Consider the following 20,941-nt stretch of genomic DNA (forward strand, 5'->3'; position numbering starts at 1 on the left):
TGAAGGTGGCAGCTGAAGCCTCAGTGTTGACCTCAGCTCATTCTGCAGGTCGGGGAGCTGAGGCCTAGAGCGAGGAGTGACCCACCCAGGCCACAGACATTTGCACAGGGGACCTCCAACACAGGTCCTCACTTGCCTGCTGCTCCCAATCTCTTGTTAAGAACTTTCTCTAACTCGGGGGTTTTATGTGTAACTTAGGGTGACTGGCTTTAATTTTTCTCTGCCTCAGTTTCCCTATCCTGTCCCTGTGGGCTTTCCATTCCCGGCAGAAGGGAGCCAGATGTTACCATGCAGGCTGTTTTTTAGTTCTCTGGGGGGACAAAGGCCATTATTATTTAATTACTGTGAGTGGCAATTAGACGGGAAAGTAATTGCCTGCCCTTTCATTATGGCACTTGTGCCCTTCTCCCCTCACAGCCCCAGGCCAGCAATAAAGGGAGCCAGGGAAGCTCTGCTAGGAGGGTCCCTCCAGAGGACACAGCCCAGCCCTGGAGAAAGGCTAGGAAGGCTGCTGCCAAGGGTCTCCCCTTCCGAAGGTGGTTTGTGGGTGACTCAACCTTCCTCAACCTCCCTATGTCCAGGAGTTCCTCCAATCCCCTAGGAATAGGGGGCTCTGAACATATCCAGGGCATAGGCCTAGGTACCCCCTTCTCTGGGCAAGATCCTTCTACCAAAGCCCAATAGATACCTTGCTCACAGCCGATGCTTGGCATATGGTGGCGGTTCTAATCACAACACACTGCCCTGTTGAGGAAAGATTACTGCTCCCATTTACAGACTAGAAAACTAGTGTCTCGGGGCGGGAGGGAGAGTTCTCTGGGTAGAGGCCAACATAGCGTGTCTCGACTTGCTCAGGGATTTAGCAGTGTCGGACGCGGTGCCGTGTCCTGCTCTGTCTGGATGGACTCTGGCCTGTTGCTGGCTCTGCTCTGTTGGTCTGCCTTCTCCCCTGCCATTCTTCTCAATCCCCAATCCCAGTCCTGCTGATCTCAGAGACAGGAGGATGGCTGAAATGAGGGCTTTACCTCTGCCCAAGTGAGAACTGAGCTGAACTACCGAGCTGGAGTTATGGACTCCTGGTGGCTTCTGGGCTCTCACTACAGGCTCGGGTGACAAACATCACCAACCAGTGAGAGCATTCCTCTGTTCAAGCCCAGACTCCTCGGCCTTCCAGAATTTCTCACCCGTGCCTTGGTGGAAATCCAGTAGTGGGTTCAAGATGTCTTCAGTGTTCAGTGATTCACCAAGTCCTGATCACTTCCGCACCAGCTCATCTCCCCCTGTCTTTAATCTCAGCTCAGCCTTCCCACCCCACTACCCAGTGCCAAGCCAGGCCACCGCGTGTCACCCAAACACAGTGCATGGTTCATTTTACTATTTGAGGAGACAGATGATGCTTGTAGCCCAGCAAGGCAAAGAGCAACAAGCCAAATAATGATAATAACAATACTCTCTCTTAGAGGCCATTGAGGCACAGCCACCAGGCCATCTCTTCCTCAGGGTCTCCGCTGTGCCTGGTCACCCCACCCATCAAGTCAGTGTTGGCTCACAGACTCCAGCGTATCCCTTCTGAGCCCCTTTCACCTTCACCGTTTTGATCCCTATCACAGTCTTAGGAAATGGATGCGCACAGAAGTATCGAGTCTGTGATCTGCGGGGAGGTCCAAGTGTTGGTGTTCTGAAGACAGAATTACGGCTGGAACAGTTGTGCAAGAAGAGAAGAGGCCTGTGAAGCTATGAGAGCAACCTGAAAATAAGGCCACCCCAAGGATGGTGCTATGGACCAAGTTACGGTGGGTGAGCAAGGGTTCTCTAGGTCAAGAAATTGTGGGTGTGGTCAGATGGAGCATCCATTCTGAGTGGAAGAGGGGCTGCTCGTGTAAAGCCTTGTGGTTAAAGAAAATAATAGGCTTTTCTCGGATTGGGGTGGCTGGAGGCAGAAGCCACGGCAGGAGCCAATTGTGGATGAAGACAAAGAGATCAGTATGGGCCAAAGTATGAGATTTTGGGAGGCCCATTATAAAAATCAGTGTAGATCTCTTCTTGTTCAGCTCACAGGCAACTGTGGTTTATCCCAAGTTCTGAAGGTATGTCAGATTAATAATGGGACAGAGGGGGTGGGAGATGGCTCAGTGAAGTGCCTGACACAGGCAAAGGCCAGTCTGAATTGCCAACTCAACGAGCTAGAATCACAGGAAAGAGGTTCTCAGTGAGGGAGTGGTCCCCTTGAGTTGACCCATGGACATGCCTGTGTGGGGGGGTGTCTTGATTGGCTTAAATGATGGAGGAAGGGTCCACCCTAAATGTGGGTGGCACTTTCAGTTACCCTGTTTCTGTATAAGCTGATTCCTTTGCTGACCTTAGAACCCACTTCTTCAGGCTTCCAAAGTGGACCGAAGATCAGCAGACCTCCAGGAATCTCCTAGGCCTTCGGTGCCGGGTTGAGATTGTTGAAGCAGCCAGTCTTATTGACTAAGCAACTACTGAGCTGTCTACCTCTCCCGTGTGGGACAGCTATCATTGGACCATTCAACCATACCATGGAAGCCATTGTAATAAATTCCTTCTCAATATTTACTCTGTATGTTTCTTTCCTCTAGAGAATTCCAACTAATGCACCATGATGTGTGAGGAGCTGAATTTGAATCCTCAGAATTCACATAATAAAGCCTCACATCTGATGTCTGTAATCCCAGTGTTCCTACAAGACAGGAGGTGGAGATAGGAGGATTCCTGTAGGCTTGCAGACTGGCTAGCCTGTCATATGCAGGTGGAAGTTGGGGATCTATATTTGAAATTAACCTCTGACCTCCACATGCGTCCTGTGGTACCCATACCCACTTTCACACATACCCCACATAAGATTGTTTTTAAAATAGTGAGCTAAATACTCAGTCCCCCCTTGAGAATGTGGGCTCCCTCGACAACCTCATGCTCCCCACATCTGTCAAGAACTAAATCTGAGTCTCCCCACTTCAGCCAGTGCCATCATGGTCCAAGTCATATTCTTCCTTCATGAAAAAGGCTTTGAAAGTCTGCCCACTTGGCACCCAGACCTCCCCACTTTGTCCTATTCCAGTCTGCTTGCTTCTGAGGGACCGCATGAGCCTTTTGAGAGAACTCGGACCAGAGATCATGCTTTGTGATTTCTGCTAGGGAGCTGTCCACAAATGTCTGTCCACTCCAGGTAGGGCACCAACAGCTGACTAAGGAAACAACCCCACCCAAATGACTCTAGCTTGTCAAACCAATGAGTTTATCAGGCTTACTGACAGGGTGTGGGTGAGGGGCCCACAGGTGAGCCCCAAACAGCCACATCATGGAAAAGCCCTTCTCTACCATAGGTGATGCTCTTATTTAAAGAAAAAAAAAATGCTTTATTGGAGTGCCCGCTCAGGCAGGAGTACGTGTATCTTGGAGAGGTCAGGAGGAAGTGGGTCTCCTTTATCTCAGATGGGGCTCTGGTGACTTTCCCTCACTCCTACCGATTAAGAGACGTGATCACATGTGTGTGACTACAGCTTCTGTGATTTCGAGTCCGCAACACCATGCCATGGGTTCGTGATAGACAACGTCTTTCACTGAATTGTTATGTTGCCACAAAACCTTATTTCTACAAAACTTAAACCCTAAACCCTCACCTCTCTGGGCCCACATGAAGCATCCGTCCCTCAGTATCATGTCACAGTAGCCTCATTCAGTGGCAGGTCCGCGGTCTCTTCCCTGTGACAAGCGCTTCTTTACTCTGGGCCTCCACGTGCTGTTCCCTCTCCTAGAGTCACTATTCTCTTCCTGCTTTAGCTGAAACCTCTTTTCCTCTGGAAAGTTCTCCATGATCTCTTACTCTGTTCCCAAGCACTTGGGGTCTCTCCTCTGTAGTGTGCATGGGCCCTACATATAATCAGTATGGGAATCCTTTGCTAAGCCCTGTGCCTGGGAACAGACTTTTGGAGAGTTCACTCACAGCACAAACACCTACCTCTCTTTCTCACCGGGAACTCTATCTCCCAGCCTCCATTGTGGTTAGGCAGGGCATGTGACTAGTCTTGGCCAATGGATGCTGAGCAGTGGTATGAGCCACTTCCAGGCAAGAGCAGTAGAAAACCCATGTGCACAGTCATTGAGACAGTCTTAAGTACCAGTGGGTGCTGCTCAAGGATGTCAGTGATGGGCCAGTCTAAGGTCCGAGGTGCTTAGGACAGAGGGTCCATGCGGGTATGTGCTACAAGCCAGCAGCAAACTGCTGTTGCGTTCCACACTTGAGGGTTGGAGTTCTTTGTTACTGCCACACATCCTGGCTAGTACTGTGTTCTGTCTGACTATGGATCAGGGTTTGTCCTCTGCTGCCTCTGCAGAACCTCGGTTCTGGAATGCGACACCTGAGTAGGCCCTTCGTGAAGCTGTGCACAACTATTGAAAATGTAAAGCATATTTCCTTCTTCAAACAATTTACCCTGGCCTGGTGTGAGGGTCCATACTTCGAATCCTAGCGCCCAGGAGACAGAAGCAGGCAGGTTTATATTATTTATTTATTTATTTTTCTTAAACTCACATTCAAGGAACAAATACACCTACACAGCAGGTAGAATGTAATTAGACACTACATTGTCCCAATTAGGGAAATGGGGGCCAGCCTCAGTCACAGAAGCCGTCCTAAGGGAGAGTAGGGAGACTTGCAGAATGGGAGAGGATGCGCATAGGTTTGCTGCCCCCCTCATCATCCATCCACTTGTTGAGAGAGGGTGGAGGGGACCACACATGCAAAGGTACTGGCCAGGGCGGGATGGCAGCTTATGTCGGCTGAAATAGCTTTCGAGGTGGTCAGAAAGAAGGCTGGCAGGGCAGGGAGAAGCCAGGCGGCATTACCTGCCAGACTATCCTCCACAGATCTCTTCTCGAGGACCCAGTTCAGCTGCCAGTGCCTTTAGTGTCTTGTATCCCTGATCTTTGGCCCGAATGCTGTGTGCCTTTTCTAGCGTTATTCTGTAGGTCAGTGTGATGACACCGTCACTTCTGAAGAGCCCTTGAGTGCCCAGTGCAGCGGAGAGCTGAACCTTTCAACAGTGCCATATTTAATACACTCGGGATTTAGTTTTCTTGTTAGGCTTAATATTCATTCATTCATTCATTTGAGAGAGGGTCTCACTGTGTAGCTCCGATTGGCCTGGAACTGCTATGTGGACCAGGCTGGCTTCAAACTCACAGAGATCCTCCTGTCTCTGACTCTGGAATACTGGGATTGAAGTCACGCAACACCACACCCAGTGAGACTTGACTTTTCAAGGATATTTTTATGTTTACCAGGACGTTGAGTATATAGTAGAGGATCTCCTCAACATACTCTCACGTTCTCCCCGTTAGTACCACAGTATGACTATGCGATACAACGTCCCACTATTAGTGATAGATACTCCTAGTGCCATAGTTAATAAGACTCTGCAGTCTATATGGAGATCCTCGCCTTTGTTTTAGCGCCCGTTTTTCTGCTCCAGTGCCTTACCTAGGGCAACCACATTACATTTAGGTGTCATGTCTCTTCAGGCTCTGCCAGGCTGTGACTTTCAGACTGTCCTTGGTTTTTACAGAGGATTTATTTATTTATGCACATGAGTACTCTACATGTATGCCTGCATGGCAGACGAGGGCACTGGCTCTCACTGTAGATGGTTGTGGTCATGTGGGTGCTGGGAATTGTACTCAGGTCCTCTGAAAGAGCAGCCTTAACCTCTTAACCTCTGAGCCATCTCTCCAGCCCCCCTCTTGTTTTTTCTTTGTTTTTTGTTTGTTTTTGCTTGTTTGTTTGTTTTAATGATCTTGACAGGTCTGAGAAGTAAACTGGTGTTTTGGTTCACCACTAGTGGAGTGTGTCTGACATTTTTTTCTTCATAGATAGGAATAACACAGAGGTAATGTACTCTTTTTAAAAAGATCTGTGTGTGTCTGTGTGTGCGTGTGTCTGCGTGCTAGCGCAAATGCATGTACAGGCACCCGTGGAGTAGTGCCAGAGAGGCCAGGAGAGAGTGTCAGATTCCCCCACCCCCACCCCCACCCCCGGGACTGGAGTTACAGGCAGTGGTGAGCTGCTGAACATGGGTGCCAGCATCTGAATGTTAGTCCTCCGAGAAAGCAGAAAGCCCTCTTAACCAGGAAGTCACCTCTCCAGCCCCTAGACTGTTGCTTTTAAAAAAGAATGTTTACTATTTTTAATTATGCTTACAGGCAGGGGTGGTGGTGGTTATGTGCACATATGAGTGCAGGATCTGGAGGGGTCCAGAAGAGGGCGCCAGATCCCCTGGAGCTGAAGTTACAGGCAGTTTTGAGCTACTCGATGTGGGTGGTAGAAACCAACCTGGGGTCCTTGGTGCGAGAGCAGTGTGCACTCTCAACTGCTGAGTGACCTCTCCAGCCCCAGATGGTGTTGTTTTTATCACAGGTCAAGTATCCTCACTACCAGGGTGATTCATGACTGCTGATGTGGCCTCTGTGGCTCGGCTGAGGTAGCAGTTGGCAGATTTTTCCACTCTGACGTCACGTTTTCCCTTCTCTTTCTCATACTATGCTCCTTGAAAGAAAGTCACTGTGAGACCCACACCTGTGTACCCCCCCATTACCCCCTGAGCACCCATTCTCCTGCATGGGTGATTTGTCTCATCTTTCTGGTTACTTGATAGTGTGTTTCCTCATAGAACATCTCAACCACCAGCCAGTAATTTTTTTACCCTTGTTCTGGAAGCCAGAGGCCTTCCTCTCTCCTCCACCAGGCTCACCCCATGGTCCCCATCTCTCTAGAAGAGGGGTCTTCTCTGTGTTTTAAATATCATATTTCAGCTAATTCATGTTGCATGCTTCTTGTGTCTCTGCCCAATGCCAGGAACTGTGTGTTTGAAAAAGAACATGACTTCTGTGGGTCCCACCCTCCAGCCACCTCCGAATGGTGACATCGTGGGCTAGACTGGACTCTCCAGGAGGACAGGGACTTTGCCCAGTCTTCAGAACTGTGCTCCCAGCCGACTAGCGGTGTCTAAATATTTACTTCCTAGAAGACAGGATGGTTTGTGTCCATCCTTCCCTGGGCTGCTTCCTGAGGGCAAAGGCAGCCTTGATCTTTAGGCCTGCAGGTGGATGGCAGAGAGTATTCAGAAATCTAAGCCGGTTTGGAGTCAGCAATGTCCGCCTCTTCAGGTAGAAGTGAAGTTTAGAAGTTGACACAGCCCGCGAGGCCTAATCAAGAGGACTTGGTGACTGATTGGCTGGGGAGGGTGAGGCGGGAGGAGGAGTCACGCAGATGGCTCTGAGGTCTGGAGCTGGGGGACAGCCGGTGCCACCTCTGATAGACTTTGAGAACTGCTGTCAGTCCCAGGTCGCCCCACCACTGGGGCTCAGGCCTAGAGCTAGGAAGCGGTGTCCTAGGTTGTGCAAACTTCTGCACAACCCGGCCCCCGGCCCTATGTCCTTGTTCTTCAAAAATAAATAACATTAATCTTAGTCTGGATTTTGAGCACGGCCGTTTGTCACCAGGTGTGGGGGTCAGCCTGGGGGGCCGCACCAGCCTGCGGTTTCCCAGGGAGGGACACCCCCCCCAGCCCCGGGAACAGCCTGACTCGCCAGTCCGGGTCCCCAGGCCACCGCCACCCGGGAGTGGAGTCTGGGCGGGACAATGGCCGCGGCCGCCCGGGCCCCGGGAGCCCCCGTGTTGGGGAAGGGGCTGTCCTAGGGCCGGGCGCCGGTGCCCTCCCCGCGCGGCTCGGGCGGGCGGAGGGGGGCGCGGAGTTCCTTTGTGGCTCAGCCTCCGGCGCGGCGCGGCGCGGGCAGGGGGCGCCGCGCAACTTTGCTTGGCGGCGGCGGCGGCGGAGAGAGCGAGACGAGGCCCCGGGGCCGAGCGGGGGCCCCCAGCGCGCGGCCCGTCCCCGCCCCGCCGGCCCCCTCCCCTCGCCGTCGCCAGCGCCGGGCGCTGCCCACTCGCCAGAGCCCCGGGGCCGGGCGGGCTGCGCAGCCGAGAGGCGGGGGGCCGGACGCGGCTCGCTCGCGGGGCCCAGCGCACCGGGGCCGCGCGGCTGCACACCCGGCCTCCGCCGCCGCCGCGGCGCCTGCAGAACCCAGAAGTGAACAGCAGGCGACCCGGAAGGTTTGCGCGCCGCTCCGCACCGAGCTATAGCCGCGCGCCGCTGCCGGAGCCGGGAGCCCCCAGCCCGGCCCTGCTCGGGCCGCCGGGCTCGGGGCTGCGGCCACATCCCGGAGCTCCGCCAGTACTGCCAGGTCCGTGCGGGCCCGGGGCGCGCGGGGGAGCGGGCCCGCCCGCGGGAAAGTTGCGCCGAGTTGCGGGGCGGGGGCCGGGCCGGTGCGAGCGCTGTCAGCGCGGGGCGACCGCGCTGCTAGGGCCCGGGGGTCGCCGGTGCCTCGGGCCCGGCCCGGGGCGACCGCGGTGGCGGCTGCGCGCGCGGGGTAGGCAGAGTCTCCTGCGGCGTGTCTGGGGCTAGTCTCCGAGTGTGTGCGTGTGTGTTTTCCTAAGCCGGGCTATTCAAACCTGCTGCAATTCTCCGGTAAACAATGATTCATGGGGCTTAATGCAAATAAACGGATTGCAAACGGCGCGGTTCGCGCACTTTGCAGCCGGCCCGGTGGAGCGGCCAGTGCCGGATTTCTCCGTTTTTTTGCAGATCTGCAGAATATGGCGTCCCTGTCCTGTTTTAAAAATAAGCCAGGCTGCCATTTTTGTTTTTCTTTTGTCTGAAGATTTTAATAAAACTGTCTGAGAATGTGGGAGAGGCGGCTGGAAGCAGAGGGGGCACCCGAAGGGTTGGCTTTTTTCCTTTTCTTTGGAGAGAGCCGGGAGCCTTTCGGGGAGGTGAGACACAATACAATTACACTTTAAAGGAAAATAAGGGGGAGAGAAGCTGCCGGGTGATTTTGGGGGAGGGGGCTGGGAATTTAAAGTTAACTCTGAAAGTTTTCTTTTCTTTTTTTTTTTCTTGCTTTTTTTTTAAGATTTTTTTTTCTTCCCCCGGGGGCTATGAGATACCACGAAAAGCGATGGAGGCCTATTTCTGTTTCTTTCTCCAGCTAGCCACCTATGCAGGGTTTTTGGGGAAAGTTAACTGCCGATTTCCCCAGAGCTGCGTGCGTGGGGGTGGGGAGTGTGTGGGGTGTGTGTGTGTGTGTGTGTGTGTGTGTGTGTGTGTGTGTGTGTAGGGCTGAGGTGAGAGTTTTTGGGAGGAGTCCTCTGGACTAGGCTCTCTATCAGAGTGGCATTGTAAGGAACTATACTACAACCCTAGATTTGGGGGAGGTGGCTGACACTAGGGCTTAGAGTGGGCCCAGGGTTTTTAGCTAAGGTCCTTGTCATGATGACATGGACCTTCTCTCTCACCACTCTGCCCTCCAGCAGTGTGGATCCTTTAGGAGTTATGTGTGTTGGGGGTGGAGGGAGGCTTGCCCCTTCATGGGTGGCCAGAGCCCCTTGGTGGACAGGAAGTTTTGGTAGCCCCCTCTTGGGGCAAGTCTGCTTGGTTGCAGTTGAAGACCCCCTCTCCAGGTATGGGTGGCCTTCTTGGCCTCCACAGATGACTTCTGAGGATGAATGTCCTTGGTGGTGGGTTTTTGGCCAGGTCCAGGCCTGCAGCTCCTACGGTACCAATACGCACAGGAGTAGCTGGTTGCCTGGCCTCTGTAACATGGGCCTGTCCTCTACTGTGTTCTTAGACCCCTTCTGTCACCCCGCCTGCCACTTTGAAGTCTGCTGTTTGGACATCAGTTGCGTTTCTGAAGTGTCCGACTGGACAGGTCAGAACCTGCTGGCTCTGCCGGCAGCAGAGTGATCTGAGACCAGGCCTATATAATCTGAGCCGGGTCTTTTCCCCTTTTGGGGGAATCTGTCCTAGGAGGATTCTGTGCTATGCTCGGAGTCTTTGTGCTTATCTGGCTGCCCCCCCTCCCATTTCCTGGAGGGAAAGCACTCAAGTCTCCCTTTAGGTCTGCGTCTTGGCTCCACTAGGCTGTGTGAACTCTCTCCCTAAGGACAGAGTCAGGGGTACAAGGTCTAGGAATGTCAGGCTGCAGAGTGAGGCTTGCCTGGGTCCCAGGGTTTGGAACCAATGAAGTTTCAGATGGAGAAACTGAGGCCGAGAGTCACAGTACACTGCTCAGGAAGAAGAGGGCTGCGGCTGGGATCCACTGCTGGGCTCCCGCTACTCTTCTCTGTTTTGGAGCTCTGACACCTGGATGTTTTGTTTCAGAGGGAACTGAGCAGGAATAGGACAGTGTGACCTCCTACATTTTCCCCAGACCCTGTCGTCATAATCTTTCAGGAAACTGCACTTTACAGTTTGTACGATGTCACATGTGGTTGTTGTCATGTCAGACTCTCCCCAAACCTGAGTTGAGGTTAGATGCTCAGGTGGGGACAGTTGATCCCCATTCTAAAATCTAAGAAACTGAGGCACGCAGAGGCGGGGCAGTTGCAGAGGAGGACTTTAAGTCAGGCCTGCCGACTCCCTGTGTGGGCCTTTCCTAAGTGGGCGGTGCTGTGGGCAGGACCTTTCCCAGCTTCTAGTTTGTAGTCTGAAATTCTTCTGCTGACCCCAGAGGCTGTGTAAAGATCCAGAGGCTCACCCCCACCCCAAAGAATGTCAGGGATGGAAAGGCCCTTGGAGGTCATCTGGACTCAAGAGAGAGGAAGCCACTGACTGAAAGTCTGGCCTCTGCTGGGACTGGAGCCTTGGTCTCCCGTTTCCTTTCTTCTGTGAACTGCTCTGAGGGATGGTGAAACCACTGGGCCCCGTGGAGTGGTGCACGCTGATTCAGGAGCTGCAGAATAATGGCCACACTAGATGAAGACATAGGGTTGGTCTTAGGGTTGATCCTGGGCAATGGAGGCCAGCTGATCTGAGGTGGGAAACTGGTGCATGAGTGCGCTATGGCCTGGGTCTGCAGCTAGCCGAGCTCCGACCCGTCCCAGGGCGAACATGTCTTTGCATCCCTCTCCAGTTGGTGTTCATTATCCTTTCCGTTCGTATATTCGTTCATTTGATGTTAGGCCATTCGTTTATTCTTCTGCTCTTCACTCCTTGGCTTATTGGTTAGTCATTCCAGTAGTCTCCCTGTCAGTCTGTCCGTCCGTCCGTCCATCCATCCATCCATCCATCCACCCACCCATTCATCCATCCTCCTCCCCCAGCCCAGGTTGGACAGATATGAGATGCCCTTTAGATACTCTAAAGCCAGCAAGGGAGAAAATTCGAGGCTTCAGGTGAGTCCCCAGGGATTGTGTCCTCCAAGCATAAGAGTTTCAGCGACCCTTTTCACCATGGGTCAGGGTGCTAAGAAGATGCCCCATTTGTGTCTCGGGGCTCTGAGCATGTTCTTTTCATCTGTGAGCTTCAGTCTGAGCCCCTGTAAACTGGGATGCTCCGCTTGGTCTCGCAGATAGGAGTGGAGATAATAACAGCGTCTTAGAAGTCTCCCAATCCTGGCCAGGCATGTGCTGGGTCTCTGCGTGTGTGCATTGACCGATAAGGGTTGTTACTTAACTTTTCTAGGCCCTGCCTTGACTTGTAAACCAGAGTGAGGGTTTTCAGAACACCAAGTGTCCTGGGGACCCTGACTGGTCGATCATTCCGTCTCTTTATTCCCCTGATGGGAGTTACACTGTTTCCTGAATATTGAGAAGAAAAATAAACAAGGAATCAAGACTCCTCTCTGTCTACAGAGCCTGCAGGGGCTTTCATGGTCCCAGCTTTGCCCGCTTTTCAACCTCTGCTTCCCCACTCTTGCCCTGTCCTGTCCTGCTCACCCCTTATCTTGGCACCTCTGGCCGTGCCAGCTGCTTCGTGCACCTTCCCTGGCCTGGAGTCCTTGCCTAGTGGTGGCACCACTGAACATCACCTCCTTGAGGGGGCCTTTACTGCCCGTTTGCTGTGACTAGCTTCCGCCCTGTCACACGAGCCCCTTTTTACTTTCTTTCGGGGTTCCGGGCATCTGAAACCTTCTCATCTGCGTGTTTATTTGTGTTTCTCGCTGTTTAAAGTTCTACGCAGCTTAAGCTCAACTCAAGCTTCCAGTGAGGTGTGGCTGGGGCCTCAGCCGAGGTGCGGAACAGCTGAGGGGCCAGGTGTGGTGGCAGCCCCCGGTGTCCCGGCAGTGCCTAGGAGATGAAGTTACACTGTGGTCTGTCATCTTCTCCTGGGAGTCTCGGGGGGCTGTTGTTAGGAAATAATGAGATGATTTCATTGTGGAATCTCAGAATCTTAGCCTCTCCCATCTGAGCAGCTTTCTCACTCAGAACCTTCGACGCTCTGACTGGGACCCCATCTTAGACTACTGCTGGGCACAGAGTGCTTGCTTTGTGTCTGCCTGCTTTGTCTCCAAGGCTTTGTGCGTATGAAAATATACAGTCATCCTTATTGTCCTCTTCTGCTACCTAGGAAGTGTAGGCATGGAGAAGTCAGGGAACTTATCCCTGGGGAGGTAGGTAGGGGGTGGGTGGAGGTGGGGACACCCCTGGGTCCGGAAGTCAGCACGCTGTGTGGCTGTGTGGCTGTTTCAGATTCCACAGCTTTGTGGAGAAGCCCAGCCTTACCGGACTCCTGCCCACATCCTGACTGGAGAGCCTCTGCCCTCCCCTAGGACCCCCTTCCACTGAGCTCTTTCCTCCCCAGGGCCCTTGTCACCCATGGTCAGACTTCTGTCTCTTCTAGGACACTTCTTCTTTACAAACTTAGAGTTCCCAAACCTTCCAGTGAATGACCCTGGGAAGCCACGCTTTGGTGGCTTCTTTCTCTCCACTGGGCCAGGCTTGTGGCCTTGGTGCATGGGTTAAACATATGGATGGATGGATGGATGGATGGATGGATGGATGGGTCCACTGAGACTGTTGAGAATTACCAGAGCCTCTCTTGCCTCTGTAGCATCATGCTGAGACTTGTTTGGGGGTCTCTGGACAGGTTTGATGCCCTCGGGGACAGGGGACCCACTCTCCACTCCTGTAGTGGGCATCTGATGAATGTTTTGTAGCCAGACCTCTTCTTACCCACCAGGAAAATTGCAGGGTTGGGGCGAGAAGTAGGCTGTGTCTGAGATGTGTCTCCTGAGGCTTTACCTGGTGGGCTTTCTGCTCATCACGTTCCAACAAGCCGGGGTTGGAGTAGCTGCATCCCGTCCAGTACCATCCTCTTCTCCGCCATGGGGCAACATTCCTGGTACACAGGACTTTCTGCCTGGCACCAGCTGTTGTGGGAGTTGTGGCTGTGGTTGACAGAGAGCTTTATGGACCCCAAGACTCTGACCTGGTCTGGGCAGGTGGCTGAGTAGTGTCCTTAGTCGAGCAGGCACGAGGGACAGGCTGAGGGACTTGACTCTGGGGCCTGAGGAGCCCTCAAACTGTTGGTTCCTGCCTCACCCATGTGGCCAACAAGGATGCTCCATTTTGAGCTTTGGGCAAAGGCCTTAGTCTCCTGAGACTGCAGTGGTTCTCACCCTGTGGGTCGTGACCCCTTTGGGGGGTTGAACAACACTTCCACAGGGGTTGCATATCAGATAGCCTTCATAGCAGATAGTTACATTATGATTCATAACAATAGCAAGATTTCAGTTATGAAGTAGCAATGAAAATAACTTTATAGTCGGGGGTCACCACAACATGAGGAACTGTATTAAAGGGTCGTGGCATTAGGAAGGTTGAGAACCATTGCTTTAGGGGACAGTCTAGTCAACCACGTACTGGGGTTCTGATGGGGGGACACCTGGCTGCTATAGGGAGACTCCCCATCACCCTCCAACATACGTATTCATACAAAAACGTATTTATCTATTCTACCCCCATTTCTGAGCCCTCACGTTCCCCCTTGCATTCCCGTGGCTAGATGTCCACTCCTTGCCTGGATCTGACTGAAGAAGTGGAACCACTCATCAACACGAGACGACAGTAGCCCTGAGAACCTGGGGGAGGGTGAGCAGCCAGGTGGGGTTGGGGATAGCGTGGTCCAGTCTGTAGGAAATCTTCCCTGGACTCTCCCCCGCCCACTTGGCCACTCAGTCCTTCTGCTTGGGGTCTATACTATTTGCTGGCCCTGAGCCTTGCCTACCCTGACCACAGACTGCCTGCATGGAAGGGGGAAGGAAGTACTTCATGGAGGAGCTATGGTCGCACATTGGGGTTCCCAGTTGGGGACCTGTCTGGTGTGGGGAGAAGTCAGAAGAGCCGCGGGAAGCTCCTGCAGCCCAGACACTGGAACACTAGTGAAGGCTCCCTGGACCTCAGGAGCTACCACAGGCAGGTTAGCATGGGTCGTAACTGCACATCACAGAGCCAGGCACTGTCCTGAAACCTTAAGCGTGTTAACCTGTGCCTTCCTAGCAGCCCTGTGGTAGTACCGTCAGACACCCCGCTCTCACCTGTCAGGTGACAAATGGCAGCTTTTCTCTGGGCTTTGCGGCTCTCCCAAGGCCCAAGCCTGGGCTCTCAGGCTGTCAAACCCATCCTTTCCGCCCTCCCAGGAAGGCCTAGGCCTACCCCTTCCCAACTGTGATTGACTGAGCCCCTTCACTTTTTAGTGAAATACCCGCAAACCCAGAAAGGTTTACCAGAAGTTTCTGCTCCTCCAGCCCTTATCAACTCATGAGCTTAAGTGGCTTAGTACCTACAGAGTCTCGTTCCTGACCCCAAATCAGAGAGCACCCTGAGAACCAGGAGGGCAGGGTCTGGTTAGGCAGAGCTGTAGTGAGAGGACAGCTCAGCTGTCCTGGCAGGATATGCTCTCACACATTAGCGTGATGCCCAGGTCTCTTTCAGGCATCTCTCCGTGAGTGAGCCACATTCCAACGTGTTCATAGCATCTTTCTTGTGAGGTTGAGAGGAGTTTGAATGGGAATTGCCCTGGGAAGCATCTAAAGGGACCCAGGTGGAGGAAGTGTGAGCTACTGGCATCCTTATCCACCTGGCATCCCTGGGGGAGCTGGCAGTAGAGAAAGGCCCATGCTCTGTGTCTTTAAGATGGTGATATCTCCGCCTGGAGAAGGTTCGTGGTCCTGGACATCTCTGGGTGTCTGGAGGTGGGAGTGGAGTTGTTGAGGATAAAGGGATGGAAGATCAGAGAGGGCACTGAGTGTAGACGTCAGCCCCTTTTGCCAGGATCAGCTCTCTCTACCATCACAATGGAAACAGCCCTTCCCTGGGCCTGTGGGGCTGCAAAAACCCACCCTAATTGGATCCAGGATCCTCAGCCTTGCTCCTAACTAGAAGTTCGCAGAAGCCGGTTTCTCAGGCTGGTCTGGCTGGAGTCTTAGGGGTAGGATTGGAGCAGCAGTAAGGGCTTTGGCTTCGTTGGGGAATGCAGAAGGCAGAGGGACTGTGGGAGGGACACTTTGAGCATAGGTGGGTGGGTGGGTCTCAAAGAGCCAGGTGGAAGATGACCTCAGCTCAGCCTCTGTCTTGCAAAGCCTTTCTCAGCCATCCCCCATGGCCACAAAAGGATTGGTCTGCTGGAAACCGTGCCCTTGATTGCTCAGGGCCCTCCCTCCTTGCATGAACTACTCTGGCCATTAGCCTGTGCCTTCCCTACATCCAACATGCTGCCATGGGCCCTCCTGCCTTCTGGCCTGTGCTCTTCTGGGGAGCTGTACTGGGAATGTTCCTGCACCCCCCTGCTCTTCTGGCATGGAGAGACCCCGCCTTACTGAGTTTCTCAGGGCCTTATGGAGTACTAATGTGGACTGGGCCCTGCCCAACTCTAATTGGTGGGCTCATGACTCTGCCGTGGTCCTAACCCTGAGGGTAACTCTTGGCTGCTGGGGATGCCAGTGTATTTAGCGGTATTGAGAAAGGACAGGTAGAAGATGCAAGGGTTGTAGAAGTGTGGAACTGGGTCCTGGTTCCTCTTAGGTAGGAAAAAGGTCAGGAAGAATGGCCTTGAACCTAAGACCTGTCAGTTGAGCCATGAGGCCTGACTGGGAAACAGGAAATGTTAGCATGAACCTTCAAATAAGCTGCCCTTAGCCAGCTCATAGCATACGTGGGCAACTGGATAGACAAATGACCAGACCATCCACCCATGGCAGTGTGACCTGAGCTGAGGCTTGATGCCAGGGTTCTAGTTCCAGATGTCACCTTCAGCTGGCACCAGCTGGCACAGAAGGCAGCTTGTTTGGGGCGAGAGCTGCAGGGGCTATAGGGGCGGAAAGTTGAGTGCATGGTTGGGTGATAGGGGTGCCTGTGGCCAGCAGGGCCTTGCAGAGGCCTTGGCTGACCAGCTGTGGGCTAGGACTTTCCCAAGCAATGGACTTCCAGTGGGAGAATGAGTGACAGACAGCCTGGAAACCCCGGATGTGATGGCACTTGAGTCCCTTCCTAACTGCCCTCGCACCTAGGGCACGATGGTGCTGGAGATTGCTGTGGGACCCTTGGCTTCTCTTCTGGGGAAATCTGAGCATGTGGCTCTTTGAATAGGAGGCAAGGGTGCCTTACTTTGCCAAACAAGGCTTAGTAAAGCTTTACTTTCATTTTAAAAAATATGTCCCTCAAGACAGCCACATAGCCATACTGTGGAAAAGTCATAAAAGACAGATATGAAGTACATCAACCCACAGCCCCATCTCTGCCCTGTTCCAAACCCCAAACATCCCCACTGTTAGCGTTTGGCTCCTCCTTTCTCTCAACATCTAGTCTTGGGTGCGAGTCTATCATTCGTTGTCCTCCTGGCTATGTATCATAAATATCTCCTGAGTGCCCATGGAATGTTATCAACCATGCTTTTTAGTGGGTGTGGTAGCCTGGGCCCCAGATCCCTTATAGTCTGGATCAGAACCCCACATTCGCTGCTTGGCTTTGGGCAGCTCCTTAGTCCCTCTGTGCCCCTGGTTCCTCTTAGGCCCTTGCACATGCTGAACAAGTCACAACAGTGTCACTGTGGACTGTCCCCGGGGAGATCATTTCAGAGCTGTCTCCCTATTGCTTGCAAGTTTGACCCTTTAGGTTTTTATCCTAAAAACCCATGGACACAAGCAGTGTTGTGCATGGATCTTTGGGTTATTTTCTAGGGATAGATGATCAAGCCTGGGCACACTAGGCGGAAGGACTGACTGATTTTAGAGCTCTTGACACATGGGTAGATTCTTTTCACAAATTCCCCTGGTGTGCACTCCCACTGACTGTGCCAACCTCATCACATCCTCACCCGCGTCGGGCGTTAGCATTCCCGTCGTCCCTTTCTGCTCCTTTGGCGGGAGAAGCTTATTGACTTTTCATGGCTGGCGAGGCAGAACCGTTGACTGTGTTCACTTGCTGTTTACATCTTTAGGGTTGGCGCACCTGCAGCCCCTCCTCATGTCAATCAGTGAGATCAGGTAGATATGGGCCACAGGACCGCGTGTGATACAGGGGCCACTCAGAGGGGAGGACACTTTCTTCTGTCCAGGTTGTAACGTTTTCAGTTCCTTCACTGGTCATGCATACACACTGTCCGTCCATCTGTCTGTCCATCCTCCCTCCCTCCTTCCCTCCCTCCCTCCCTTCCTTCCTCCCTCCCTCCCTCCCTCCCTCCCTCCTTCCCTCCCTCCTTCTTTCCTTCCTTCCTTCAGGCACCAGATGGCTGCTGGCTTAAAAGGCCTCCGATCCTTTCTCTTGGAGCGCCATGTCTACAGATGGCTAAGAAAACACAGGTGTGGGAAATGCCCTGTTGATGAACATGCAGAACACATAGGGAACAGAGCCCACAGGGGGTAGCAGACCCCGTATGTTAGGAAGAAGAGCCTGTGTACTGGACCCATAGGAGGAGTTGGGATCATTTCTCCCCTTCAAGGATGCCAGGAGTGGCTCTGGCATCCTTGACAGAGAGGAAGCAAGAGGGGAAGTGGACCTCTGGGCCTGTCATTCTGGCCGGTCCGTGTACAGTGGGACAAGCAGTAAGGCCAGAGGGTAGTAGGAGCTGGTCCCATATGACCTAAGTCAGTCTCGCTGTGTCTGCAGTAAGGAACCATGGAAGTTTCTGGGCAGGGCAGGACAGAGTGGAGCTTAGGGTAGGCTGAGGGTGGAGATGGAGAACCTGCTGGAGGTGGGGGTGGGGCTCCTCCAATAGCTGAGGCCAGGGCTTATGGCCTGGACCAGAGTTCTAGGTGAGGGGCAGAGACTTACTGTGCCCTGTCCCGACCTGTGGAATCTTACTCAGGGTCAAAGAGCAGATTGTGTCGCCTCTTTCCGAAAGCCCTCCTGACATTCCACTGCAGCTGGGTTTAGGATGGGGTCAAAGGCCCCCTTATGTGGTGGCTCTGCCGTGCCCCCATCAGCTGAGCTGATTTTCCCATGAGCCTCCTCGCTTTTCCCCCTTTAGGCTCCCAAGCACTTTCTTTCTTTAAATAATAAATTTATTGTTTTTATTTTAAAAGAAATTGAATGCCATGGCTGAGAATTTGGAAATCAGAGAAACAAAGACAAATCCCAAGCAGCGGAGGCTAGCACCTCCCCCTGGGCTCCCGGCCCTTGTGGGCGTGGTTCCCTGAAGCCTCCTTATAATCACAGAGTCTCCGCTGTTAGGGTCCTGCTACCCCCACTTCCCCAACCCTACCATCCCTCCGCACCCCCCCCAACCCCGTTTGCTTTGTTGGGAGCCTGCTCCCATGTGTCCATGGGGACAGGGCAGATCTCAGTTTTAATGTCTGTGGCTTTGGGGGGCGGGGCCTAAATTGTTGAACCGACAACACCCACTTCCTCCACCCTGGCAGCAGTGTCTCCCCCCACCCCCCATCCCGCTCTTTACAACCCACCTCGGGCTGTGTGTCCTCTGTGTCTCCCGGTCTGAGTCTGTGCTGTACCCATGGGGCAGAGCCTGTCACCCAGCGTGCCCTTCCCTTAGTTATCCATTCCTTCTGGAGTTTGGTAGACTAGCCTCAGAGGCTTTCTGGAAATAAAGTGACAGAAGGGATCGGCTTTGAGATCTGTACTTAGCTCCATAACCTCAGCCAGGTTGCTTAACCTCTCCGGACCTCGGTTTCTTCGTCTGTCCCATGGGTCTGTTGTTGCAGTAAGTAGTGGCTGTGAATATCCTGCTCGGTTCCCAGCCAGGTGAGATACTGGGTAGCATCCTGCCTGGGAAGAGCTCAAGGATTTTCCAACCACCGAGTTAATGGCCACCCCAGAGTGCATGTGACCCTGTAGGGCTGGGCCGGGGCTGGGTGGGCAGCCTTCCTCCCTCACTCACTTGCTGTGTGGCTGAGCAGGTTGCCTGCCGTCTCTGAGCTGTATTTTCTGTTACCTGCTCATTTCACAAAGTCGTTGGGAAGACTCAATAACTCGAATCATCATATGCTCAGCACATCGGTGTTTCAATCAACGGTAGCTGTCATTTTATTATTATTGTTATTGTTATTCCCATATACAAGGTGCTGTTGGGAACACAGAGGAAGTGACTGACTGGGGTTCAGGGAAAGCTCCGTAGAAGAGGGAACACTTGAGCTGGGTCTTGAAGGATGAGTAGAAGTTCACCAAGTGGGAAAGGACCCTCTAGGTAAGGAACCTGTGATTCTAGGCTGTGGGTCTGTGAATAAGGGGCTTGTTCTTTGGGGACCGAGGCATTGTGTTCATAAACGACCTGCGTGCCCCACACTGCTGTCCTCTGGGGGTGTTGTGGGGGGGTATGCTTGCCCTTTTAGTGTTGGTGGCTTTGGCTTCCTGTGTCCGTGGATCCATGCTGTGGCCACAAGTCTATGTCTGTTCCCTGTCTGGGTTTGGTGCTGTCTGCATGTTGTGTTGACTGTGTTTGTCTCTTGTCGGTGTCCAGAGATCTGGGTCACATTGTGGGGACAACCTATATAGTACCCTGGCTACCAGCTCCCCCAAGTAGCCAGGCCCCTTTGGTCACCCCCCTGTGGGCCAGGTGCAGCCTTAGCCTCACACCTCTAATTGGGAATTCCCCTACCACCAACTCCTGGCCTCTCTAAAACCTGCTATATCTGGTAGTCTCTTACAAATTGCCCATTCTACCCCCTCACCTGCTGCTGCTAATGTACAGACGCTGGGCCTAGGAGCTAAGGATCAACTCTGAGCAAGGCCCTGGCTGACAGTCCAGGCTCATCTCTGTGTGCCAGTCTTTAGGGGAGGCCGCACACCCCCACACCAGGGCACCTCTGCCTATGGGCATTAGCTGACACTGGCACTTCTACCCGAATGCCTGTCACATCTGTTGGCTGGCTCCCACTCACTCTAGGAAACTCAAGGCAGGCCTCATCTCCCCCTGAGTCCTCCTTGGCTCACTCCAGCCTCTAGGCAGCTTATCCCTTACCTAGAAGCCGGGCAAATGACTTGTCCAAGGACAACACGTCCAGTGAAGTGGGATCAGGATAGCCAGAGCCTGCTGTCCCCTGGGGGGAGGGAGGCTCTCATAGCCAGGACTGCTGGGGCAGCAAAGGTGGATTGGAGCGTGTCCGGACTGAAGGCCTCCCAACCCATCTCAGCTGCAGCTGGTCTGAGGCGGGAGGGTCACTGTGTGCCTGTGACCTGCTCAGAGGTGGGTAACTGGAGACGGGGCTTGCCACTGGAGAAAGTCAGGGCCAGCACTGGCTAACTGATTCAGAGCAGCTTCTGAGAGACAGCCTGAGGGAAGGACAGGGGCAGCGAGGTGGGGGGAGAGCTGGGCCTAAACTCTAGGTGAAGGCTCAGGCTTCTCGGATGGGCTAAGCTGCTGGGAATAGGGGTCCTGTTCCTCCACTAGGTGGGGGGGAGGGAGTTGTGAAAGAGATCTAAAAGGCAAGAAACCCCAAACACACAGGGACCGCCTTTGGGCCCAGGTTGCTCTGAAGGGAGTGGTCTGGTGATGTGTAGAAGGCCTCATAGGTGGAACTCTTACCTGTGAGTCTCCATCCACTGTTTTGGAAGACGAGGTACGTCGGCCTGGCCCTGGGTTCCCCAGTGCTGGTCCCTGGTTGGCCCAGTGTCTGTGAAGCAGCTCCGGGAGACATG

The 20,941-nt window shown here is 53.4% G+C and overlaps 1 protein-coding gene across 4 annotated transcripts in view; it reads left to right on the plus strand.

Annotated features, from left to right (window-relative positions):
- Positions 1-7,163: 7,163 nt before the first annotated feature.
- The window catches only part of Znf362 (zinc finger protein 362), a 28,888-nt gene continuing 15,110 nt past the window's right edge, over positions 7,164-20,941 (plus strand). The window contains exons 1-2 of one of the 4 annotated variants that reach the window (XM_087904584.1): positions 7,164-7,182; positions 19,366-19,490. In XM_087904584.1, the coding sequence (XP_087760710.1) occupies positions 19,453-19,490 (38 nt within the window). In that variant the 5' untranslated portion in view covers positions 7,164-7,182; positions 19,366-19,452. Of the gene's footprint in view, positions 7,183-8,118; positions 8,257-8,825; positions 8,846-19,365; positions 19,491-20,941 lie in introns of those variants that run through there. The other 3 variants (XM_085686619.2, XM_085686620.2, XM_085686621.2) reach the window with 3 other exon arrangements.

The sequence above is a fragment of the Myodes glareolus genome, chromosome 3, assembly GCF_982192425.1.
Source record: "Myodes glareolus chromosome 3, mMyoGla1.1, whole genome shotgun sequence".
Lineage (NCBI taxonomy): Eukaryota > Metazoa > Chordata > Mammalia > Rodentia > Cricetidae > Myodes > Myodes glareolus.